The following is a 27009-nucleotide window of genomic DNA, read 5'->3' on the forward strand; positions in this document are numbered from 1 at the left end:
ACGTGTGTGTGTGTGTGTGTGTGTGTGTGTGTGTGTGTTTGCGCGCACGCGCGCGCATGTGTGCTTGTGCAAGTGAGCATGTGCAGGCAGGTACTTGCAGAATCCAGATGTGTCAGATTCTCTGGAATCAGAGCAAAAGCAGTTGAGCTAAACAATATACAGGCCAGAAACTGAACTCAAGTCCCCTGGAAGAGCAGGAAGCACTGTTAACCACTGAGCCATCTTTCTGGCCTGTGATTTCACTTTTTAGAGTTTGATCTGTTGTTCTGCATTTTCTTTCTTTCTTTTTTTTAACTTTTAAGTTTCTTTTCTTGAAATGTTGGGAGTCAAACTCAGGACCTTAAACCTGTTTCACAAACATCTTGACACACAGCAGTACCACCAGCCCAGGAAAGAATTTCCTTTTTCTTTTAGAAAATGTCTTCTCTTCTGCTCATACTGGTGCCAGACTCTTGGGTTCAGCTGACCTTTCAACCTTAGCCTTCCCAGCAGAACACTACAGGTGTGTGCCACCACACCCAGCTTCCATGAAATACAATTTACCTCTTACACATGGGGACAGGTAGAGAACACTTTTTATTACAGTAACAATTCTTAGATGTATCATGTGGCACTGTTATTACCACAGCCAAGCCTAAGCAGGTGTTCAATCACATTTCACCACCAACCCTCTGCAGCAGGTTAGAAGATAGTACAGCTTTTCATAAAGGTTGAACTTCAAAAATTACATCAAGCCCAACACAGTGGTATTTGTATAAAACAGGACCAGGCCTTTCAACCTTCATCAAACTGGCAGCTCCACAGGCTCCTAGTCATGACTTCCTGAATGGAGGGAGAAAGCAAACACAGGCTTTATCACTTGGCCTCCAGGGACTCCTGGCACAAATTGAATGCTGTTGTTCAGTACTGAAAGCGAAATTCATTTCCATGTGCAAAGGGACATTTGAGCCTATCAGTCACACTTGGGTGAGTCCTTCTCACATAAAAAGGAGGGGAAGAAGAGGTATTTCAGGTGGTACTCCTTCCCTGCCAGGCAGTAAGCAAGCTCCTCGTCACACCTGCACAGGAGTTCTTGGCATTTGTTCTCTGTTGGTCCTGAAAGAAGTAGGGAAACTGAGGTTAGAGCAGAGACTCAGAGGCACATGAGAATAAACGCCAAGGGAGTGTGAGCTGGAGGCAGGACAGGTTACAGTTTGCAGTTGTGTGATACTTGATAACTTTCCACAGCCCACCATGGACAAGACCACTCAAGGAGGCAGCAGTGGCAGCCAGCTTCTACAAGGGACTTGACATGCCAAATGAAAAGTCCAAATTCCAATCAAGCTTTTGTCTTCCCATCTTTGATGTCAATGTTATACTATTTCACTGAGGAATCCATTCAGGTAAGATTGGGTGCCTGGCAACCATCAGGCCTTGGTTCACAGTTCTTGCTCTGAACTTTGTCACCTTCTCTATCCTTTATGTTAAACAGAAAGAGCAGAGGGTATTACTCAAGGGTAGAGTACTTGTCTAGTTTGCATGAAGCCCCGGGTTCCATTCATGCCACCACCAAAACAAAGAAAGAAGTAAGTAAATAGGACAAGATCATTCTCTACTTCATATGGTAATTACACATCCTGGGTGAGATAGGATGTTACACAGTGCTCATCCCAGAGTTGGGGATGCCCTGACTGCTTAGCATTGCACAAACGCCCTAGACTCTATCTCTAGCACCAAATAAACTGGCATCACGTCACATTCATGTAACCCCAGTGAGTGGGAGGTAGAGGCAGAAGGATCCAACATTCAAAGTGATCCCTGATTACCTAGCAAATTTGAAGCCAACATGGACTTCATGAGACCCTGACTCAAAAAATGGGGCCTATCTGGAGGAAGCAGTCACTGGGAGCATGCCCCTGAAGACTATGCATAGTCCCTAGTCCCTTCTTCCTCCTGCCTTGCTGTCTCCCATGAAATGAACAGTCTCCACCCTGGCACTCCCACTGCTATGAAATTCAGCCATATTGTGGGTGAAGGGCATGGAGCCAACCACACAATGAAACCTCTGAACTGCAGAGAGACTGAGAACATGGCCTATCAGGCAAGTTCCAGGCCAGCCATGGCCAAATTGCAAGATGATAAAAAAAAAAAAAAAAAAAAGGAGGGAGGTAGTCTATTAATTTGAGGGCTGAGGATGTAGCTCAGTAGTGCTCACTCACTCACCTAGCATGCATGAGGCACTAGGCTCACCTCCAGCACTGCAAAAGAATTATTTCTCAATGGCTAGTTCTATATCAACTTGATACAAGTTAAGGCTCATCAGAAGGGAAGGAACCTCAATTGAGAAAATGCCTCCATAATAACAGGCTGGAGGTAAGCCTGTGTGGCATTTTCCTAATTAGTGATTGATGGGGGAGCACTCAGCCCGTTGTGGGTGGAGCCATCAGTGAGCAGGTAGTCCCAGGTTCTATAAGAAAGCAGATTGAGCAAGCTGTGAGGAGCAAGCCAGGAAGCTGCACTCCTCCATGGCCTCTGCATCAGTTCCTGCCTCCAGGTTCCTGCCCTGTATGAGTTCCTGTCCTGACTTCCTTCAGTGATGCACTGTGGAAATGTAAACCAAATAAACCCTTTCCTCCTCAAGTTGCTTTGGTCATGGTGTTTCACTGTAGCAACAGTCACTTTAAGACAGTTAGCTTATTGACTAATTAAATATTAAGTAATTAAACAAATTTTTTACATTAACAATGTTAGTATTCATTTAATTCTTTATTTCTATTCCCACATAGACACTATGTACACCTTAAACAGTCACTCCTCATGTTCTCACCACTGATCCTGAGTCTCTTTTGTGTCTGCAGAGACTATCTCATACAAATGGAGCCATGTGACCTGTTGAACTTGGTAATGGTCACTCTGCATCATGTTCTTGAAGTTTACTATGTCCATGTCACAGCAGATGTGGTACTTCTGTTATTGTTGTTGTTGTTTAATATAGGTGCTGGAGAGATGGCTCAGAGGTTAAGAGCACTCGCTCTTATAAAGGACCTGGGTTTGATTCCCAGCACCCACTGGCTCAGAACAGTCTCTAACTCTGACTCTGTATGATGCCCTCTTCTGTCTTCTGTGGGCACCAGGCACTTGCTGCCAAGCCTGGAAATCTTGATCCCAGGACTCACATGGTGGAAGGAGAACTGATTTCTATAAGTTTTTCTCTATCGCACATGCATGTGCATACATACACACAAGGAAAGAAAGACAGAGGGGGAGGGGGAGGAGAGGGAGGGCTGGGGAAGGGAGGGAGTAAACCAGGTCCCTATATTACTTCCAGTGCTCATACAAACCTGGCAACTTTTTTCCCCAAAGTTTTCATTTTTAAAATTGTTTTGCTTTTATTTATCTTTGTGTTTTTTTTCATGTGTGTCACAGTGATTATGGAGGTCAGAGGACAACTCAAAGGAATCAGTTTTCTCCTGTGACCATGTGAGTCCTGGGAATTAAACCAGGCTGTCAGGCTGAGAGGAGAGCATCTTTAACCACTAAAAGCATCTTGCCAGCCCACAACTATGTTTTCTTATTCCCATTTTACTAATCCTGGCAATCAAGAGACTGAGACAGAAGTTTGAAAAGTTCAGGCCAGCCAACCTGGGCTATGATGTGAGACTATTATCTCAAAAATAAATAAATAATATATAATGGAAAAGGAAAAATAGCTTCCATGGGCTATACTTAAAATTAAAGCCTGCTGGTAAATATTATTACAGGCTGAAAAATTTAAATATATTTGTCAGGCCCATAAATGGAAAATAGGCCAAACATGTAATTAAATAAACAACTATGCTCAGAATATCTCTACTAAGCAGACAAACAGAATATTTTTGTTGAAAATATGTAACAGAGACCTTGGGTCTTTCCTCAAGGAAAAGAGTTCTGAAAACAAACAGGGGCTCCACCAGCAAACACAGCAGCGACCAGTCCGTGAATATCATTTCCACACTCGTGTTTTTGAGAACATGCACACTGAATGGGGAGGGCAGGAAAGCTGTAAGATCCATTTCCTCACAAAGCATCTTTGCCCATGCTGGCAGTTCAGGGACAAGTCACTTCTTAACTCTGGGCCTTCATTCCCCCAACACAAAATGAAAGGGGTACAGTCCAGCTGGAGTAGAATGCTTGCCTTGCATGTACAAAGCCCCAAGTTCCATACTGATACCACCTGGCAGGAGGATCACAAGTTCAGTGTCATCCTTGACTACATAGGGTGTTTGAGGTCGGCTTGGGACATGTGAGGCTTTATCTCAAAGAAAGATGGTTAAATAAGATGGTGCCTGGTGCACAGTCATAGTCATATGCCATGACAAGGGCATGGTGATGCATGCCTTTAATACCAGCACTCAGGAGGCAGAACTCTGTGAGTTCAAGACTAGCCTGATATATAGCAAAATCCAAGACAGCCAGGACAACATAGAAAGACTCTGTCTCAAAAAATAGCAACAAAAGACCCTAAAAAAGTGGGATGGAGGGTTGCAATGTCTCCACAGTGATTTAACTTTACTCTCTAAGACAATTTTTTCTATTTGTTTATTTTGGTTTTGGGGGTTCAGTTTCTTTGGTGGGGAAGGGCAGGGGTACGCACATGCAGCACAGCATGGTTGGTTTATCATTTTACTATGTGGGTCTCATGGATCAAACTCAGGTCATCAGGCTTGGCAGCAAACACTTCTCCACTGAGCCTTTTGGCTCATCCAACTTTATACTACCAGCTATGCCTTCCTTCTAGGGAGCCGGGGCCCAGAGCATCACATATTGAAGTTGGCCTCCCAAGGTGCTCCTGCTCTTTCTGCCTCCAGAGTAAGGCAGTCTCTACAAGCTGAGGTTTTAGTGGTGAGTCAGAGGAAGAGGAAGGGGGAAAACTACACACACACACACACACACACACACACACACACACACACATGCACCCCCTGCCTCAATCTGTCTAACATGTTCTGAACCTTTATTTTTTCCACCTCTGCAACATTCAACTTCCAGGTAAAGAAACTGAAGCCCAATTGGGTTGTGATCACTTCAGTGTAATGCGACCATCACCCATCTACAGTCAAGTGACCTTCAATGAAGGTGCTAATGCTATCCAAGAGAGAATGAGTGATCTCATTAACAGTGAGACAACTGTAAAACCATATGCCAAAAAATGAAGTCAGACCTACCCCACTGTACCCCACACTGTTTGTATGAAAAGTTAACTCAAAGTGGGCCACTGCCATAAATCTCAAACTATTAGAATAAATAGAAGAAAACAAACAGGTAAACCTCTGCTGTGCTGTTTTCTCAATGAATTCTTTGCTTGTTGTTTGTTTTTTGTTCGTTTGAGACAGGGTTTCTCTGTGTAGCCTTGTCTGTTTTGGAACTCACTCTGTAGATCAGGCTGGCCTCGAACTTAGGGCCAGCCTCTGCCTCCCAAGTGCTGGAATTAAAGGTGTGTAGTCAACACCACCTGGCTCTCGATGGATGCTTGAAACATCAAAATAACTGACTAGGACATCAGTAAAATGAAAAACTTCTGTATTTCAAGGATATTATTCAGAAGGGAGGACAGACGGGAAGACAATCCACAGAAAGGAGGGCAGCCACAAGAAGGGCTGAAAATTCAAAACATAAACAGTTCTCACCACAGCATAAAGACAATCCTAATGAAAGTTGTATGCATAGGAGCTCAGTAAAGATCCTGTCACAATGGCTACTCCCTTGGGGGAAGGGTTTTTGATGAGAAAGAAAACAACCAGAAGCATGTGTAAGAGTCCAGAGCAGAGAATTAAAACAAAACAAACAAAACAAAACCCCTAAACTGGACATGGCCAGAGCTATCTGCAAGGGAGAGAGAATGGAGAGACAGAGAGAGAAGGGTGGGATATAAGGATGAGTAGCTACCAGGAGCAAGTGGAGCAGGCCTGGGAGTTCTGGGTAGGAGAGGAGGTGAGAGGGGCCAGGATACTGAGGGCTTAGAAATAAATAACGGGTACTTGTGAATAGGGACTGAAGGAGCCTGGAAGCTAGCATGGGCTTGGATATACACCTTTGATATATACAGCTTATAATATCTGCCACAGGTATATATGTCAATGGAGAGCCATATATCCCTTCTGCCACAGGTAAGGGAAGTGACTCCTTTTTGTGGACAGAAAACCTATTGCACAAGTTCCCAATAAATGCTGGCTTTTATCTAAGCACTAGAAATCCTCCTATAGTCCAAGGGGGATGAAATACCTATGATCCAGAATCCTGGAAGAAAAGACAAGCAGAACAATAGTTGAAGGCCAGCCTGGGCTATGTAAGACTCTGTCTTAAAAAGCAATCAAAACTCCAGGCAGTGGTGGTGCATGCCTTTAACCCCAGCAATTGGGAGGCAGAGGCAGGTGGATCACTGTGAGTTTGAGACCAGCCTAATCTACATAGTGAGTTCTAGGACAGCCTAGGGCTTCACAATGAAACCCTATCTCAAGAAAGAGAGGGGAGGAAGGGAAGAAGGAGAAGAAGAAAAAGCCCTCTGTTGGGATGACACCCCCCCCCCCCTTGTATCAAATGGTTTGTAGGTGTATTCCTGTGTTTTTAATTGTTAATTGCTGTGCAGGCAGAGAGCTAAGTGCTGGCAGGATATTTAGTACTGTCCTCTCAATGGCTCATTCCCAGCTTTTTTAAAAAAACAAGCTGTCTGGAAGGCAGTCAGATAGCCCTAATCCTCGTCAAAGGGCAACTCAGAGAAATGGATCCACGTGGTCCTGCTGCTGATTGGTTCAGACTGGAGTGTGGCTTTTCAGAGAATAAAGAGCTGGGGCAGAATGAGAGGTAGGAAGGAGAGGCGTGAAGTCGTGAAGTCGAGAACAGAGTGAGCAGGCAAGGTGACAGAAGCATGTTGGGAAGGAAGCAGGAGGGTAAAGGGACAGACCAACGTGGTGAGGATGCAATGGCAGGAAGTCGGTTAAGGTAGAACGTAGCTGAGAGTCTACCCCAGCAAAAGGCCAACAGTCTTATACCAAATAAATGTCTCCACGTTTTATCAGTAAACCTCAATACAAATTTTATTGCTTTATAATAATATTAATATGTGAATATATTAAATTATAATTATGAATACATTAAATTATATATTTATTATTGTTATTATTTCGATTATGAGTGCACCTGACTTCAGTACTTGTATTGGATTCCCTTGTAGCTTAGAGCCACAGTGTGGGTCTGGGAGCCAAACTCAGGCCCTTTGAAAAACCAGGAGGTAATCTGAACCAGTGAACCACTTTGTTTGAAGTCATGAAGTCGAGAACAGAGTGAGCAGGCAAGGGTCTAACCCCTAGTACCTTCAAAAAGAAAAAGGGCAGAGTCAGGCACCTGCTTTGTTTGCAGCTCCTCAGAGCACTGAGTGTCAAGCCCCACTGTATTTCTATCCTTAGTTCATCTGTATGATCACTCTGACTGACTATATAAAAAGTCAATTCTGCATCTAAAGTTATTTGAAAGAAAACTATAAATGGAAGGGCACCATTAAGCCTTAGTATTGGCATCCAGGGCTCCCACAAGTGGACAAGCACTCTACCACTAGCTACATCCCTGACTGCCCAGTAGCCTTAAAGGTAAACATCTTACTTCCAAGCTAGGTGGAACAACCTTGTAATTCTAGCACTTGGCAGGCTGGAGCAGGAGAAATAAATTCCTTAGAGCTTGGGGCCTTAGATCAGTAGTAGACACTAGGGAAGGAAGCCCCAGTCTTGACCCTCAGCTCCAGGGAGGCAGGGGACAAAATTACACTGTCTCACCAGCTCTACACTTAACAGTTTTTTATTGAATTTTCTTTTTGTTTGTTTGATTAATTGGTTGGTTTTATTGTTGTTTTGTCTGAAACAGGCTCTCAAATGATTCTACCTCATCCTTTGCCCAGAGTGGAGTATATTCTACAGTCTGGGTGTATCATGAACACATCTGCTCAGTCCCCTCCTGATGGACTTTTAGGTTGTTTAAACCTAGTTATCTTTTCTCTCCTTTTGGTCCAGACTCTGAAGACATACATGTGCATGTATGTGTGTTGCAAGGGTTCAATGACACTACCATGTGGTCTGTGGAGAGCTTATTAAGGTACCACAACGGTACAGAAGCTGTTTGGATCTTGCAGGATCTCCAAGGGACACGTGGGGAAGTCACATGGTGTGGAGCACTCACCACACAGGATGCGATTGTCCATGCACTTCCATGAGTATCGGTCTAACTTAGGGCTGCAGCCGGCATCCTGAGCCCTCGAGTAGCAGCAGTCATGGTAGAGGCAGCACCTGGAGGTGAGAGTGGGCAGACCATAGGTGTGTGAAAGAGGAAATTCTGCTGGCCTCACCATCTGACAAAGATTCTCAAGCAGCTAGTGTCCCCTATGGACATGCTGTCCCTCACAATACTAATCCTGGAGAAAAATTGTAGCAGCTAGACAGGACTTCCCAGCCTTACTCCCTGACCTTGCCTGTCTACCCCTGCCTGCCTTCGTATAACTCTGAGCCCCAGCTACCATGGCAATCTTCCCTTCCTTCCTGGGCCCAAGTTGTGACTTCTGCCTGGACAACCCAATGGCCTTCTTGGCCATTAGGTGTCAGGATCCATCTAGGTTAGAATAAAGGCATGCAGGTGACCTCTCTGGAGATAGCCATCAAACTGTATGAACTTCGATAGGTGAGCTCTCAGAGGCGAGGCCCAGAGAGACTTTATCTCAGGATTGCATCTTGCAACTGATATCCCTTTCCTGTCATTATTAAAATAGTATAATAATTCCTGGGCATCAGCTCACCCTATTCGACAGATTTTCTGCAGATCAACAAAGATATACTATCTTGTAGCAATACTATGTAGACAAATTGATGATTTCATAATTCCTAAAAATGATTCTATAGAATTCCTAAATTTATACAGGTAATTTTGAGCCCTCTTTAGTATAAAGGCTGCAGTTAGGGCTCTGTGACCTTCATGTGACACGGGCTAGTTGCACTAGGATAGAAAGCAGGCTTGGAAGAGACTTGTGGTCAGGGAAGGCATTCCTTCTGTGCTGGCTGTGAAACCACTGTCTGAGTGGATACTTTATTGTGGGTGCAAGAACAGAAGATGAAATGTCGACTAGGTTTCAATATTAGTGAGACACAAGGCAGATGAGTTGCCTTTTAACTAAACTGTGCTAACTTAAGACATAAGAATTGTTGTTTTAAACTCTTAATGAATGCGTGGAACTAGTGGCAGATAATGTTTAGATAACTCATCTTAAGTGAAACCTACGTAAACATTCCTGCTGAAACTTATTTGACTTATGACGAACTTCTGGAATGTAAAGATGCTTGGAAAACCATGTGGTCTATTCTCTTGAGAAAGTATAAATACTAAGAACAACAATAAGTGGCAGGGCTTCTTTCATTCAATGAAAAGGTAGAAGCTTTTTCTTTCTCTGAGCAACAAAGGTTGGAGCTTGTTTTTCATCCAGAATGAGTGAGTATGTAAGTATGTATGAATACTTGTGGACTTGTGGAGTGGATGAGATAGGTGGTCAGGCCCAACAAGAATGTGTGTGTGTGTGTGTGTGTCCCCGTGCGTGCACATATGTGCGTGCATATTTGCAAGCATAACTTTCTTTTCCTGGTTCACAAAGAGTTAACAGCTCCAAGCCTCCCTCTTGCTTATACCCAAGTTCTGTGCTGGACCAGATAAGCAATTTAATGGCTCTGAAGTACGGCTTCCTTATGTATGAAATGGGTATGTTAAAAATCCTCAGAGATCCTCAGGCTGTACAATGGTCTAAATAGCTTGATGTTACTCCTCAGTGAAGGCATCAGTCTACAGCCAGGGTAAAGGTTAGCTGGCACCAAGATATCTCCCCCACTGACCCAAGAGCCATCTGTACTCAAGGTAATGCTAGGTTCTGGGATCTTCCTGAGTCAAAACTGGACTTCGGTTTGGGGTTTTCTCATAGCCCTTAGCTGTCTTAGGACTTGGGGGACCTTTTCTACTCTGGGCCCAGTGTATACTCACCAGTCAATGGTGTCACGTGGCTCTCCATGGCCACCGAGGCCACAGTAACAGCCATAGTTCATGTAAGCCATCGGTGATCGAGGACCAACACAATCCAAGGTCCCTGCCAGTTCCAGGAGTCCACGCTTAAACACATGTGACCTCCTGGTTGCTAAAGGGTAAACAAAGGTCATAGGTTCAAGGTCAGAGCTTCCCTATCCCTAGGGAGAGGCACTGGCCCAAGAAGGACCTAGGCGTAGCAACTTAACTGGATTTGATCCCACCTCTAGGTATGTGACTTTGGACAAATTACCTATCTCTGTGCTCTGCTTTCCTCCTTTGCTTAGTGCAGGATAAGGCAGCATCAAGTCACAAGATAAAGTGCCTTGTGCGATACAAACTCCATGGCAATCCAGAGTCTGTCTGTCTGTCTTTCTTTCTTTCCTTTTTTTTTTTTTTTTTTATTAACTTTTCCAAGACAGGGTTTCTCTGTGTAGCTGTCCTAGAATGTGTTCTATGGATGAGGTGGCCTCAAACTCACAGAGATCCTCCTGCCTCAGCCTCCTGAGTGATGGGACTAAAGGTGTATACATGGATTTGGGGTACAGCTCCCAGCTCTACTGTACCCTAAGCCCCAGTGGAGATCCTAAGCTAGAGCCCCAAGCCTTCCTACCTCCCCAGAACCCAGCTTTCCTTCCAGCCAGGCCATCACACTACTGCCCCTGCCTTCTCTTCAGCCTGCTCCCTGCTCTTACTCTGCCAGTGGCCAATGCTGCTGCCTGTTTATGGGGGTGCCCTTCTAGTTTGGGTGCTCTTCCAGAACAGATCTGACTCAAGTAGCTCTGGCACACAGAAAGGCTTCTAGGAAAGGTCTGTTGACCTCAGGAGCCACCAGGTGAGACACACCTAGCCTAACCACTCCCAACACCCTACCCTGAAACCATCTGCAAAGCTCCCCTTCCCCACCCCACTCTGCTCTCACAGAGGCTAAAACAGCCCATGAAGAGCCCAGGTGAGGGACACACAGCAGTACTAAGTTTGGAACCAAAGAAAACACTCCCTTTGTGCCAACATAGGTGGGGCAGGTCAGGCTTCGGTCTGTTTGCTCTGTCTACCTGTGGGCAACCTCCAATGGCAGTGCCAGGACCCACAGAGCATTGTAAAAGCCCAAGGTATACGCCCAATGTGGGTCGTCCTAGGCATCTCTGAGCTGTACTACTCAGCAAGTGCTGCTTGAAGAAACTGTGGCATCTGAGATGTTGATCTGGGTGAGCCTGTCCGGGAGCAGAAGATTCACACCTGCACCTCCGTACCCAGGTAAGGCCAGGGCTGGCTCTATGCCTGTATGTCTTACTGTACTCTAGGATTAGGGAATCACCAAGAGGGGCCTTTCTAAAGGGGACTTCCTCACCCACTCCTACAACTCTGGAGTTTAATTTCTGTCCCTGTTCCTCCCATCCACAGAGTCCTGCCTGGAAGTCTTACCTCAGACCCCACAAGCAAGAGAAGTGATAGCCAGTTCACAGGACTCAGGATCAGGGGCTAGGAGCTTCAGGCTGCTGGAGAGGACTGCAGTAACTATGGGATTCATGAAGGGAGGACTCTAATACCACCCCCTCTCCCCCTTCTGAGTTTCTGAGTGAAATGCCTGAGTGGAGGGCCCTAGAAAGAATCAGAGACATGACTCCTGAGTGTCTGGGAAGGTGGATATGTGGGCATCTGAAGAAGGCCCTGGGGATTTTAAGGCTTCCGGGTACTGGAAGGGCTGTTGAGTTGGGGTAGTGAGAAAAAAATAGGGAGGTATGGAATCTGACCCAGGCTGGATGAAGCCAGTCCTCACTTACCTTCGCTGAGCCGGGGTCCAGGTCCCAGCAGCGACAGCAGCAGTAGCAGCAGCATTATTGTGCGTCACAGAGGTGGCCCACACATAGGAGTGTGACAGGTGTGGGACTGACCAGAAGGGCCAGTATACTCACCAATCCTGCCGACCCCCACCACCAGCCCCGCCCCCTACCTCACCTTCTTTCCGTGGGGCGGAGTCAAGCAGGAGTGGTCACCTGGAGCCTTGGGGAGTGTCTATCCCTGACTTCTGCAGATTAGTTCCAAAAAGTAATCCAGACACCAAATGGAATAATGCTGAGGCCAAAAGGGGATCAGGTCCGGGGATGCCTCCACATAGTGTAAAGATGCTGTCGTCCTTGCTGTTAAAGTGCAGGGGGTTGGCGAGGGGCGCGGTATACTAATTTACCCCGGGGCTATGCTAATTTACCTTAACACTTTACTACTGCCCTGGTAACTGTGCTCCTGTGGGGCAGTCACAATTAACTCTGTACAATCTCCTCACTAATACCACCACCAAGCTAGAAGCTGAGGTAATTAAGGGTTGCCCAAAGTCAGGCAGCCATTTCTAGTAAAAGAGCTGGAGCCTTGGTGGTGATGGACTAGAAAGCTGGGTCAGAAGAATGTGAGGAGTTCTGAACCAGCCTAGACTATACAATGAGACAGACCTCAGAGGTGGGGGAGGGGTGCTGACGACACAGGGGCTGGAACGGAGCGGAGCAGGACACCACGTCTGCATCATGCCAGAGTAACTATCCCGTGCAGGTCTGCCTCAGGCTTCTCGTTTGTTGATGGTTATGGTTCTTCTGGGGAAGGTGTGTAAGCAAGGAGACACACTCAACTGTACGCTACATACCGAAAAGGCATGATAATTGGACACATTGCTTTTTGCCCCTGAGGCAACACTATTCAATTAGGCACCAATTTTTGTTGTTTGGATTTCATATCTGATCTCAGCGGAACCTTGGGAAATAACACCACCCTCCTCCCCCCCATGGATAAATTCTAGTAAGGGTAAGAATGAGCCCTAGGGAAAAAAAAATTAAGTAAACGACAAGGTGAAATTGGGTTTCCCTGGCTTGAAGGTTTACAACACAGGTTGTGAGCCTAGGTCCCCAACCCATTCACTGTCATAGAGAGACACTGAGGTTCTGAGAACTCAGAAACCAAAGGGCTGGTGAGATGGCTCAGAGGGAACCACACAAGCCTAGAGACCTAAGTTTGATCCTAGAACGCATGTAAAGGGGGAAGGGGAAAACTGATTCTACACAGTTTTCCTTTGACCTCTGCTTGTACTGTGCCCTCCCGTGCATCATGTTCATATATACACACTAAAATAACTTTTTAAATGTTAAGTATTAAAAGTAGAGGAACCTATCGGGTGGTGGTCCACATCTTTAATCCCAGCACTTGGGAGGCAGAGGCAGGTGGATCTCTAAGTTTGAGGCCAGCCTGGTCTACACAGTGAGTTCCAGGACAGCCAGGGCTACACAGAGAGACCCTGTCTCAAAAAAAAAAAAAAAAAAAAAAAAAAAAAAAAACCCAACAACTAAAAAACAAAAAAGAAGAAGGAGGAAGAGAAGGAAAGGGGAAAAGGTAAGACAGACAGACAGACAGAAAAGAAAGGTAGGAAGCCATGATTAGAACTCATTCCACTTGGTATCCAACCAGTCTTGGCCCCTGCTATGATAATTCACAGGGACAAGTCTTCCTGTGAATTCCTTATTTGCTACCCAGTGGGTAATGCTCTCCCCACTGGAGTGTATATGCCTTCCGCAGTCTCATGTCATGCTTCTTGTGTGGCCATCACTGCTCTGTCTGCCTGGCTAGGTCACCACTCAGTCAAAGCTTTTTAATATAGGACAGATGAGATTTCAAACGCTCCACGTTTTTAGATTATAGAAAATGTGACAACCTGAGTGTTCAGCATCCTTAGAAAAGGGCAAGGCCTCCTGTGACCCCAACATCTGTAGCCACTTGTTCCAGAAAGGTCCCTGCAGATGGCCATGGGGCGTTATTTTGACAATTCAAGTCCTGAAAGATGCTAGGGTGCTCAACTGACAGATAAAAACCAGAAGTTGAGAGCAGAGACAGGTGATGTGAAGCCCCTCAAGACTCATCATGCAGAGGGCTCCTTTCTTGGAGCCCCTCCCGTGGGAGTTCTTTCTTACTTTTCCTTAATTTTGCTCTATGGGAAAGACATTGAGCTCTTGGAAGGCTGAGGTAGAAAGATTGTTGTGAGTTTGAGGCCAGACTAGACTATAGAGTAAGTTCTAAGCTAGCCTGAACTACTAAGCAAAAGCTTGTCTGAGAGCCAGCCAGATAGCTCAGTGGATAAGGGCACTGCTGCAGTGCTTCAGGACTTCAATAAGATTCCAGGAGTTGTATGCTAGAAGTAAAGAACCACCTCCCTCCACAGGTGCATGGACCACATTCCCCACCTCTGTCAGCTAAATAAATGTTAAAAAAAAAAAATCAACTCAGGTAGGTCTATAGGTCCAGCAGCTGCTTGGGAGGCTGAGGCAGGAGGATGACAAGTTCAAGGACAGTCCAAAGGAGGTCAAGCTCCAAGCTACAGATTGAGCTCAAGGTCAACCTGAGCAACTGACATCCTTTCTCAAACCAGGGGCGAGGGGGTTAAAGAAAAACAGAAGAGCTAGAGATACCATTTAGTGGATGTCTTGCGGCTAAGCATGCTTGAGGCTGGGGTTCCAACACCCATTAGTGAGGAAAGAGAAGAAACTTGATCCGGGACCTCTGCTATTCATTCACTGTGTCCCTAGCATGGACTGACCACCATGTCCTCAAGGGCAGGTTCTGTATTGGGGCACAACAGGGGACTGGGTACAGTTTGTCCCCAGAAGTCTCTGCAGACTGCAGGGACAGGATGAAGTCATAAGGGACATGAAGATGTGAGCAGGACATTGACAGCATAGCAAAGGATTTTGGTTCCAGGATATGAACCTCCAGGTCTCAGATGGGACGATCTGTCATTTCCCAAAAGCAGAGCCTGGGCCCAAGGATGCGGTAAAGTATATACAGGGAGCAGAGGATGAAGCACAGAGGAAGGCAGAAATGCAAGAACAAGTTTCTGTGTCTGAGTGAGCACAGCTCACACAAACAGGACCTTCTAGGGATTCATTTAGAAACTGTATCCTAAGTGCCCATTCAGAGAACAAATAGAAGAAGCTCTAGGCTCCTGCTTCTTGTTGGTTAAGGGTTGCCCAGTGGAGAATGCCATGGAGAGTGAAGCCCATGAATCTAGCTAAAGCCCTGGTGGTCAGAGCCAGGTCTAAAATCTGCTGAGATAGAACATGAGGTCAGGGACAGAAATCTTGCAACTCCTATACCTCAGGACTCAAAGAAAACTCTCCAAGCCAGTTAAGAGATGAACTTTCCAGATAGGCAGGAACGTGGTGAGACCATGGAGCAAAGGAAGAGAGCCTCAGCTAGGCAAAGGTCCTGCTGCTAGTAGAAATTCCTGGAGTGGTGATACAGGCTTCCCCCTGGTGGACGACCTAGGCATAAAGAGTCCTACTAGGAAGTATTTGATTTTAGTGTGGGCAAATGGAAGAAACTTATTTTCTGACTATAAAGATTGCAAAGCTTAACGGTAGAGAGCTATAGTATTGGAGAAAAAAAAACAAAGTGTGCATGTGTGCACACATACATGTGCAAATGAGAGGAGAGAGAGAGAGAGAGAGAGAGAGAGAGAGAGAGAGAGAGAGAGAGAGGTTTGTAGCAGCTAGATACCAGCAGAGAAGGAAGTATTAATGGAGAACACAAACAAAATAGCTAAACCAGATGATGTGTGCCTGTAATCCCAGCACTCTGCAGGCTGCTTCTGGAAGAGCACAAGTTCAGGTCTTGGTTTCATATTAAGTTGTTAAGAGGCTAGCCTGGGATATATGAGCACACACACACACACACACACACACACACACACACACACACATCGACCCTCGAATGTTTGGGTAGCTTGTATGTCTTATCACTGATAATAATGACCATTTCACCTAGCAGACTGGAAGTTGGGTCATTTGACCAATGAAATATGGAAAAAGAGACCTAGGTCACTCTTTAGCAGAAGGTTTTAGAGGTGGCGATTGTCTGGGTACATCATTCCTTCTGCCTCAGAACTGCTGGTCCCAATGAACGCTAAGCACTTAGTCTGTCGTGGTTATAAAGTATTGGAAAGAAATCTTTTCTGTTTGTTTGTTTTTCAACACAGTGTTTCTCTATGAAGTCCTGTAACTCACTTTATGTTCAAGACTGCTCTTGAACTCACAGAAATTCTCCTGCCTCCTGAATGTTGGGATTAAAGGCACACACACACACACACACACACACACCAAAAACAAAAACCCTTTTTAAAGTTAAAAAATGAATTATATGTTTGTTTGCATGTCTCTATATAGGACATAACCTTATGGGTGCAGGTGCCTGTGGAAGCCAGAAGGACGGCTAGATCCCTGGAACAGGAGCTCCAGGTGATTGTGAACCTCTTGACCTAGGTTCTGGGAACCAAACTATGGTGTTCCACAGGATCAGCGACCTCTCTTACCCATTTAGCCATTTCTCCGGCCTAAGAAATGAATGTTTTGTTGTAAAGCTTTGAGAATTGGGCTTGCTTGTAACTGCACCAAAATTCCATTTGTCCTGAAGAACTAATGCTGTTAGAAGAACAATAGATAGTTTACTCACTATGGCCTTCCTGAAATCTTCAAAGAAGACTCAGGGAGAAGTCTTTCCCTAAGATGGATCTTGATTTAAATTCCAACTATAATCTGGGAGACTTTGGATAAATTCATTCCCTTCTATGTGGTGTGGTCATCACAAGTGTCAAATAAATTATGGAGTTAAGCTATAACTTCTGTGAAGAATTTTGCTCTAGAGCTGAGGATAAAATTCAGTGGTAGAGCACTGTCTACCATGTGTGAGACCCTGGGTTTTATTTCCAGCATCAAAAGCAAACATAAAAACCAAAACAACCACAACAAAAAACAAAACCCAAAACTAACAAAAAAAGGATTTTGTGGGAAGCTGACAGAAGGTACAATGTATAGCCCAGAGCAGGTACTTAGGGCCTTTGAGTCAGTCAGTGTTATAGCCACCTGGGTTCTGTGTGGCTGTAGTCATTGGTCAAACCTGTGAGAGAGAAGCCACTTAGCAAACTAAAGAGACAAAAGTTATTTTGACTCACAGTTTCTAAGAGTTCTTAGCTCTGTAGACTCTGGGCCTGTGGCCCAGAGTCATGAAGGAAGTTGGGAGGGTGTGGAGTAGAAACAGCTGTTCATGTCATAGCAGCAGGACATAGCGAGCTGGGAAACAGCCATCCAGGGATACAGGATATACTCAAAAGCACACCCTCTGGGACATATTTTCTCAACTAGGTCCTAACACCTAAAGTTTCCAGAATGTTCCAAAATAGTCTGTAGGGGGCAAAGTTTCATACTCAAGTCAGAACAAGTATTCATTAATGTAACACTGGTTGACAGTATACAGGGAGACCAGGGTCTTTGGGTTCTGATCCCCTGATTGGACTGTCTTAGGTCTGCCAGTTTCTGCCTTGGGGACTCAGGGGGCAGCACAGTGCCTGGTGCCTGGTTTCAAAATACAGTGACTACTTTGGAGCTGAAGGTATCTCAGCAGTTAAGAGCACCCACTGGCTTCTCTTCCAGAGGTCCTACACAGACACACACAGGCACACATATGGACACACAGACACACACAGGCACACATATGGACACACAGATACACACAGGCACACATATGGACACACAGGTACACACAGGCGCACATATGGACACACAGGTACACACAGAAACACATATGGACACACAGGTACACACAGGCACACATATGGACACACAGGTACACACAGGCGCACATATGGACACACAGATACACACAGGCACACATATGGACACACAGATACACACAGGCACACATATGGACACACAGATACACACAGGCGCACATATGAACACACAGGCACACACAGGCACATATGGACACACAGGTACACACAGGCGCACATACGGACACACAGGCACATATGGACACACAGGTACACACAGGCACACATATGGACACACAGATACACACAGGCACACATATGGACACACAGATACACACAGGCACACATATGGACACAGGCACACATATGGACACAGGCACACATATGGACACAGGCACACATATGGACACACAGGTACACACAGGCACACATATGGACACACAGGTACACACAGGCACATATGGACACACAGGTACACACAGGCACACATATGGACACACAGGTACACACAGGCGCACATATGGACACACAGATACACACAGGCACACATATGGACACAGGCACACATATGGACACACAGATACACACAGGCACACATATGGACACACAGGTACACACAGAAACACATATGGACACAGGCACACATATGGACACACAGATACACACAGGCACACATATGGACACACAGGTACACACAGGCACATATGGACACACAGGTACACACAGGCGCACATACGGACACACAGGCACATATGGACACACAGGTACACACAGGCACACATATGGACACACAGATACACACAGGCACACATATGGACACACAGGCACACACAGGCACACATATGGACACACAGGTACACACAGGCGCACATATGGACACACAGGCACATATGGACACACAGGTACACACAGGCACACATATGGACACACAGGTACACACAGGCGCACATATGGACACACAGGCACACATATGGACACACAGATACATACAGGCACACATATGGACACAGGCGCACATATGGACACACAGGCACACACAGGCACATATGGACACACAGGTACACACAGGCGCACATACGGACACACAGGCACATATGGACACACAGGTACACACAGGCGCACATATGGACACACAGATACACACAGGCACACATATGGACACAGGCACACATATGGACACACAGGTACACACAGGCACACATATGGACACACAGGTACACACAGAAACACATATGGACACAGGCACACATATGGACACACAGGCACATATGGACACACAGGCACATATGGACACACAGGCACATATGGACACACAGGCACACACAGGCACACATATGGGGACACAGATACACACAGGCACACATATGGGGACACAGATACACACAGGCACACATATGGACACACAGGTACACACAGAAACACATATGGACACAGGCACACATATGGACACACAGATACACACAGGCACACATATGGACACACAGGTACACACAGGCGCACATATGGACACACAGGCACATATGGACACACAGGCACATATGGACACACAGGAACATATGGACACACAGGCACATATGGACACACAGGCACACACAGGCACACATATGGGGACACAGATACACACAGGCACACATATGGGGACACAGATACACACAGGCACACATATGGACACAGGCACACATATGGACACACAGGTACATACAGGCACACACACACACACATTTTCTTGCTCTTCACATCATTCCCTCCAGGGCCCACCTTCTTCTTCCCATAAACAAACAACACTTTTTGGAAGATCCAGCCTCCTGTGCCTTTGATTCAATTCCACAACTGGCCAGGATCACAGCCCCCTCCGTCCTGGATTGGCTGGGGCACACAATAGATGGGGTTCTACTTCCCAGAGGCTGCTCCTGTGCCTCCTTTACTGCCCACTGCAGCCCATTCTATGGACAGGCAAAGTTCTATATCAGTTCTGCTGAGCTGGCTGCCTCCATCACCTGGCAGGAGAGGCTGCTGGTGCGGGATGTATTGGGGTAAACCAGGGGGACTGGATGAGACTCTTTACTCCTTCTGGGGGGACCTCTTCCTCATTGACTTTAGCCCTACTTGTCCCTCAGTTAAGAAGACTGACTGGAGAGATGGCTCTCTGACTCCTCTTCCAGGGGTCTTGAGTTCAATTCCCAGCAACCACATGGTGGCTCACAAACATCTGTAATGCCCTCTTTCTGGTGTGTCTGAAGACAGCCATAGTGCTCTCATATAATTAATTAATTAATTAATCTTAAAAAAGACAAAGACTAACTGAAGCTGGGTGGTGGTGGTGCACACCTTTAGTCCCAGCACTGCCTCTGATTCCCAAGTGCTGGGATCAAAGGTGTGCACCACTACCACCTGGCCAGCTTTTTTTTTTTTTTTTAAGGTGTGGCTTTTATTACACCAACCTTTTAAAATGGGAATCACAAGTCTATAAAGCTATCTTTATATTGGAGGTGGAGTGGGTGTGGCCTTGATGAAGTAGGTGTGGCCTTGATGAAGTAGGTGTGGCCTTGTTAGAGGAAGTGTATGAGTGGGAATGGGCTTTGAGATTTCAGAAGCTCAAACCTGGCCTCATGACTTACTGCCTGCAGATCCTGACATAGAACTCTCAGCTACCTCTCCAGCACCATGTCTGCCTGCATGCTGCCATGCTTCCTGCCATGAGGTTAATAGACCAAACTTCTGAACTGTAAGCCAGCCCCAATTAAATGTTGTTCTTTATAAGAGTTGCCATGGCCACTGTGTCTCTTCACAGCAGTAGAACCCTGACTAAGACACATCTCTAACCTTAGTTTGGTATACCTTAATGGATATCTGTTAATGATTTTTGCTGTGGGAAGAGTGCAAGATACTTTCTCCACATGCTCAGTCTTATCAACTTTTAAGGCAAAGCTGAGGTCCCAGGGAGCCCCATAGATTTGACTGCAGGTCCTGAGATGGCAGGGACATAGAGGAGAATGGGATGTGGTCTAATATAATGCTCAAAACTCAAGGAAACTAGAAGGGATTGAGGTGTGGGGAAGCTGTCTAGCAGGCCAGCACATCAGCCCACCTTGTCTGCATCCTGGCGGCCACTCAGGCCTACGCACTACAATTCTCCACTCTGTAAACTGACGTAGACAAAGTATCTGGAGAAAACCATGTGAAGGTTTCTTCACACAGAATCTTCTCCCTTTCAGGGGAATCAGTCAGTTCTGCCTCGCACTATGGACTAAGAGCTCTAGAGTAGCCATGAAGCTCCGAGGAGAGCAGGACCTTTTCCCACACAGTGCTGCTGAGCCCTCATGCAGCTCCATGGGAGCCATATAACCTTGCTTCTGCAGTCTACCCTTCAGGGAACAGCTTCTCCAGTTCATCATGTGTGCGTTGTAAGCCTCACCCAAGTCAAATCCTCAGAAACTACTCTTTCCAAAGCTCTGATTCTCTCCCCCTCCAGAGCCCTTTCCAATGCTGGGCGTCTCTCTTCACCCCTTTCCATGACAGGCAATCATAGGTCTGTGCTATCTGGTATGTTTGTCTCAAACATCTAAAACATCTAAAGCCAAGATCTGGGAATGTAGCTCAGTGATAAACATGTGAAGCTGCAGGTGAAATTCTTAGCAAAAAAAAAAAAAAAAAAAAAAAAAAACCCACAGTGAGTGGTGCGGTCGAGTGGCCTAACAGTCCAGAGAACTCTGCTCTTGCAGAGAACCTAGCACCCATATGGTGACTTACAGACACCTATAGCTCCAGTTGCAGGGGACCTGACTTGCTTTTCTGGGCCTCCTTGAAAACCAGACATGCATAAAGTATACATACACACAGGAAAAAATTGAATATGTATAAGATAAAACTAGCTTTAAAACAAATGAACAAACATCTGAAACCCAATGAAGTCAGGATGTGACTGATTCCTTTGCCATATTTGCTAATGTCTCATGTGTGTGTGCTGTTATTTCTAACTTCTATTAATATCTCTTACCTCATGTTCAAGAGAGAACATGTAGGGACATAGTGGAGAACAGGATGTGGTCTAATATCCTTTGCCTTACTCCTACGGTCTACCCTTCAGGAAGAAGCTACTGTGTTGCCTCAGACATCTGAAAAAAATTTTCAATGTCCACACCAGTCAGCTTTTCCTTATGTTGCAAATCCTGTAACATCATCAGGTGACCTTTGGGGGCGGGTATGTGAACTAGGGGTCTCCTCCATCACTACATTACATACTCTAAAAGTCTGACTGACTGATAAAAACCTCAGACTGTGGGGTGCTGAAATGTTACAGGCTGAAACCCAAGATATCTTAGGCTATCTTAGTCACTAAATGGTCATTTATTCCTCCCTCTGCGTGTGACTTAACATCCTTGTGATTACTGGGTACATCTTTTTGGAATGTACAATCAGATCCCTAGTTTCTACGACCCAAGGAGTTCAAGGCCAATCAGGACTAATGGTAAGTTTAAGGGTAGTCTGAACTAAGCTGTGAGACCCTGTCATAAGCAGGCAAGCAAAAAATAAACACAAAAAAGATTGAGCTGGGCATGGTGAAACACATTTTTACTTTTTTTGTTTTGTTTTGTTTTGTTTGAGACAGGGTTTCTCTGTGTAGCCCTGGCTGTCCTGGAACTCACTCTGTAGACTAGGCTGGCCACGAACTCAGAAATCCGCCGGCCTCTGCCTCCCAAGTGCTAGGATTGAAGGCGTGAGCCACCACCACCCGGTGGTGAAAACACATTTTTAACTCTAGCAGTTGAGAAGCAGAGACAAGTGTATCTCTGTGAGTTTGAGCCAGCAAGTTCCAGAGTTACCAGGTCAACATAACGAGACCCTGTCAAAAATCAAGAAAAAAAAAAAAAAAAGAAAAGAAAAGAAAAGAAGGAAAGAAAGAAGAGGAAGGAAGGAGAAAAGTGGACTAAATAAGCTTAGCTAAGCAATGCACAAATACAATCCCAGCGCTGGAAACAGACAGGAGGATCAAGAGTTTGAGGCCATCCTGGGCTATATAAACAGACCTGTAAAAAAAAAAAACAAACAAACAATGAAAAAATGAGCCTAGGAAGAAGGTTCTATGGCAAGTGGGAGGACCTGTGTTTGGATTCCTGAACATATGTAAAGATAGGAACAGTAATGCATGTCTACAATTCTAGAGCCCTTAGAGCAAGGTGGGAATCCTTAAAAAACCTGAAGGCCAGCTAGCCTGGCATAAATACAGTGAACAAGAAAAGACTCTTTCTCAAACAGATAGAAGGGGAGGACAGGCATCCGAGCTTGCTTGCTTGCTTCCTCTCTCTCTCTCTCTCTCTCTCTCTCTCTCTCTCTCTCTCTCTCTCCCTCTCTTTCTTTCTTTTAAAGATTTATTTATTTATTTTATTTATATGAGTATACTATAGCTGTCTTCAGACATACCAGAAGAGGGCATCAGATCCCATTACAGATGGTTGTGAACCACCATGTGGTTGCTGGGAATTGAACTCAGGACCTCTGGAAGAGCAGTCAGTGCTCTTAACCGCTGAGCCATCTCTCCAGCCCCTGAGCTTTGACTATACAAATGTACTATAGCCCACATATGAGTGCACACACACATACCATATACACAAACACACATAATTAATTTTTTAAAAATTCAAAATGGGACTGGAGAGATGGCTCAGACTTTAAGAGTATTGCATGCTCTTCCAGAAGTCCTGGGCTCAATTCCCAACACCTACATGGTGGCTCACAACTATCTGTATCTCTGCATCAGGGGACATAACACCCTCTTCTGGTCTGTGTGGGCACCAGGCATGCATCTGGTATACAGATATACATGCAAGTAAACACTCATACACATAAACTAAAAAAAATGTCTTTTTAAAATTAAAATTAAGGTGGAGAATGATTGAGAAAGACACATGACATCAACCTCTGGCCTCCAGGTACACATGCACACATGTATGCACACATGCTCACATGTATGCGCGCACACACAATATATATATATATATATTTAAAAAATAGTACTTTTGGAGTTAGAGAGATGATGGTTCAGAGGCTAAGAACCCTAGTTGCTCTTCCAGAAGACTCTGGTTCAACTCCCAGTACCCACTTGGCAGTTCACAGTCTGTAACTCCAGTTCTTGGGAATCTGACACCTTCTTCTGGTCTCTGAAGCACTAGGCACATATGTGGTTAATAGACACATATAAAAATAAAGCACTCATGCACATGGAATAATAGTAAAAAAAAATTAAATAGCACTTTCTCATTAAACAGTACCAACTATTTAAATATATCTCCTTTTTATACTTCTTTTCATAAATTATTATTATTATTTATTATGTGTATATGTACACATCTATGTATAAGGAAATCAGTAGGTCAGAGGGGAAGCAGATCCCCTGGAACTGGAGTTACAGGCAGTTGTGAGTGCCTGATGTGTGTGCTCAGAATGGAACTCCCATCCCATGCAAGAACAATATATGCTCTTAACCACTGACTCATCTGCCCAGCCTAGTTTACTTTTTGGCTTTTTGAGACAGGGTTTCTCTGTATAGCTGTCCTGGAACTCACTCTATGTAGACCAGACTGGCCTCAAAGAATTCTGATATCTGTTTGTCTCTTCCTTCAAGTGGAATGTACTACTCAAAGATGATTGTTTCTCTACAAATGATTACAAACATAATTACATTGAATGCAAGGATGAATTTTTTAGGTTTCAAAAAAATGTTATATTGCACTTCAAGGCAGTGAAAATTCACAAGAATCTATCATTCTTGGTTTTAGAGATGAAGGTACAGTGGAAAAGAGCAGTCCAGTCAGAAAGGAGAGATTTGCCCAGGATTCCTGGCTGGCTTCAGAGCTCCTGCTCAGGTGAGACATTCATTTTAAGTTCTGTACCCTCAGCCTGGCACCCCTCCACCTCCTCAGCTGACCCAACCCCCAAACTTCCAGCTGTCTTCAGAGCAAGACTTTCCAGGCCAGAGGATCAGGACAAAAGGCTGGGTCATACTATACCTAGGAAAAAGTCACCCCACCTGACTGGTTCCTATACTGAGGCCAAGTTGGGGCTATAAAGGTGTGGAATCTAAAGTGGAAACGTAAGCGGTCTTTGGAGAGTTAGTTGTGTTGATGGTGTTTTGCAGGGACAAACACATGAAGGACTTCTTTTTGGATGCATGCACAAGACACCTGCTGAGGCAAGGCATGTGGAGGACACTTGATGTTTGGAGGATAGAAATAAGACTTGATGGACAGTGATGGAGACAGAGCTTGGCTTGTGGGTATCCAGTCTTCACTGATCTTCATGTCCCTGAGAGTGGCACAGCCCAAAGCTTCTGGTGTTCCTGTTGATCCCTCCTGCTGACTCTAGCTGAGGTGGAGGCTTAGCTATCTCTGCTAGGTCCTGTCACTGCTGTTGCATCTGTAAAGTGTTTGTGAGTGGATGGAACTGCCACTGCTGACCTGTGAACTGAACTGCCAATTTCCAGACAACACAGATGAAAGTTGCTCCAAAGAACCTTCTAAACAGGTCCACTTCCCCACCTCCCCCCCCCCATCCTTTCTTTTCCACTCCTCTGGTGGGTGATGGGCTATAAGAAAGGTTAAGGCATTTAAAAAACATCATTAAAAATAAGATTAAAGCCGGGCAGTGGTGGCGCACACCTTTAATCCCAGCACTTATGAGGCAGAGGCAGGTGGATTTCTGAGTTCGAGGCCAGCCTGGTCTACAGAGTGAGTTCCAGGACAGCCAGGGCTACACAGAGAAACCCTGTCTCAAAAAAACCTAAAAGAAAAAAAAAGTAAGATTAAAAAAATAAAGTTATAGGAAGCCTCTTGGCAACCCTGTCTTTCCTTTAGTTCATAACAGGAACTGGAGTTCCCATAACAGCCACACCAGTGCTGATGGCTCTCAGAGGTGACTGACTGACTAAATTCTTGATTATGGACAGTAAGAATGTTGAAAATCCAGAGACAAAATTACCTTGGGTTATTTTTAGTTCCTTTAACAGCATTTACCACCGACCTTCTATATCTGATCAAGCTTTGTTTTTTTTTCCCCCCCAACTACCAGGCAAACCTTTTAAAAAAAATATTTACTTACCATGTTATCAGAAATTTTAGGATCAAAGCCTAGACTCTGAGAACCCCAATAAACTTGGGTTTGCCATTGTCTCAAATATGTCAGTTAAAGAGGCAAATAACCCTGAAAAAAGGACTAACTTACCATAGTTACATAGAAAAGAGGAACAAATAAAGGACTAACTTACCATAGTTACATAGAAAAGAGGAACAAATAAAGGACTAACTTACCATAGTTACATAGAAAAGAGGAACAAATAAAGGACTAACTTACCATAGTTACATAGAAAAGAGGAACAAATAAAAAGGACTAACTTACCATAGTTACATAGAAAAGAGGAACAAATAAAGGACTGAAGTGACCCACAAGTCCATCTGTTCTGACATGAGATTTGGGTTAAACAGAGAACAAGACATGTATGTATCCAGGAGTGGTGGTGCACACTTTTAATCTTAACACTTGGGAGGCAGAGGCAGGTGGATGGAGCTGTACTAATTTGAGGCCATCATGGTCTACATAGTGAGTTCCAGGTCAGCCAGGGCTATAGAGAGAGACTTTGACTTGAAGAAGAAGAAGAAGAAGAAAAAGGAGGAGAAGAAGGAAGGGACAGAGAGAGAGAGAGAAAGAGAGAGAGGAAGAAGAAGAAGAAGAAGAAGAAGAAGAAGAAGAAGAAGAAGAAGAAGAAGAAGAAGAAGAAGAAGAAGAAGAAGAAGAAGAGGAAGAGAGGAGGAGAAGGAGAAGGAGGGAGGGCAGGAGGAAAAAACAACATAAATAGTGCTGATCAAGGTATAATTTCCATTGTTCTTGGTTCTACCTGTGGATAAATTGAACTAGGAGAAATCTTTCTGAGAAGCAATTCTTTCTCTGGCACCAGACTTTGGCTTTTCTCTCCCCCCAGGGTGGATTCCTGGAGAATTTTTAATTTTGGGGGGCTTATTGCTTCAATAATCAAAGTCAATCAGTGTGACACTAGGGCTATATATTAGAGCATCTCCTCTCCGCCCGGACAGTAAGGCACAGCAGGCCACCAGCTCCACCACTCCTAAAGCTAAGAATGTTATCAGATAGCATCTGAGACTTGTATTGGGTATTTCCTAACTTCCCAGCACACACATGACTCCTGACCCCACCAATGTATTTAAGTAAACATCTTGATTTAACTTTGTTTCACACTGGGATACTATTGGGGGGCAACATAAATCTGTGTTTCCAGGCTGTAGACAATCATTTTTGGATAAAAAGTAAAGATCTGTCATTCCCTTGAAGGTAGGAACTCTTAACATTTTCCTGTAAACATT

The 27009-nt window shown here is 45.0% G+C and overlaps 1 protein-coding gene and 1 long non-coding RNA gene across 2 annotated transcripts; one reads left to right on the forward strand and one right to left on the reverse strand.

The window, feature by feature from the left end:
* Positions 1-557: 557 nt before the first annotated feature.
* On the reverse strand, positions 558-12565 carry LOC117709810 (group 10 secretory phospholipase A2). Its single transcript, XM_034504190.2, has 4 exons — positions 11844-12565; positions 10021-10171; positions 8185-8291; positions 558-1095 (listed from the first exon to the last, which is right to left on the reverse strand). Exons 1-4 carry the CDS (start codon positions 11896-11898, stop codon positions 953-955), a joined length of 456 nt encoding a protein of 151 aa, XP_034360081.1. The 5' UTR covers positions 11899-12565; the 3' UTR covers positions 558-952.
* LOC143442900 (uncharacterized) lies at positions 10553-25342 on the forward strand. Its single transcript, XR_013111504.1, has 3 exons — positions 10553-11316; positions 24415-24501; positions 24774-25342. It is a non-coding gene; the product is annotated as an uncharacterized LOC143442900 (long non-coding RNA).
* Positions 25343-27009: the final 1667 nt, after the last annotated feature.

Source organism: Arvicanthis niloticus, chromosome 6 (genome assembly GCF_011762505.2).
Source record: "Arvicanthis niloticus isolate mArvNil1 chromosome 6, mArvNil1.pat.X, whole genome shotgun sequence".
Taxonomy (NCBI): Eukaryota; Metazoa; Chordata; class Mammalia; order Rodentia; family Muridae; genus Arvicanthis; species Arvicanthis niloticus.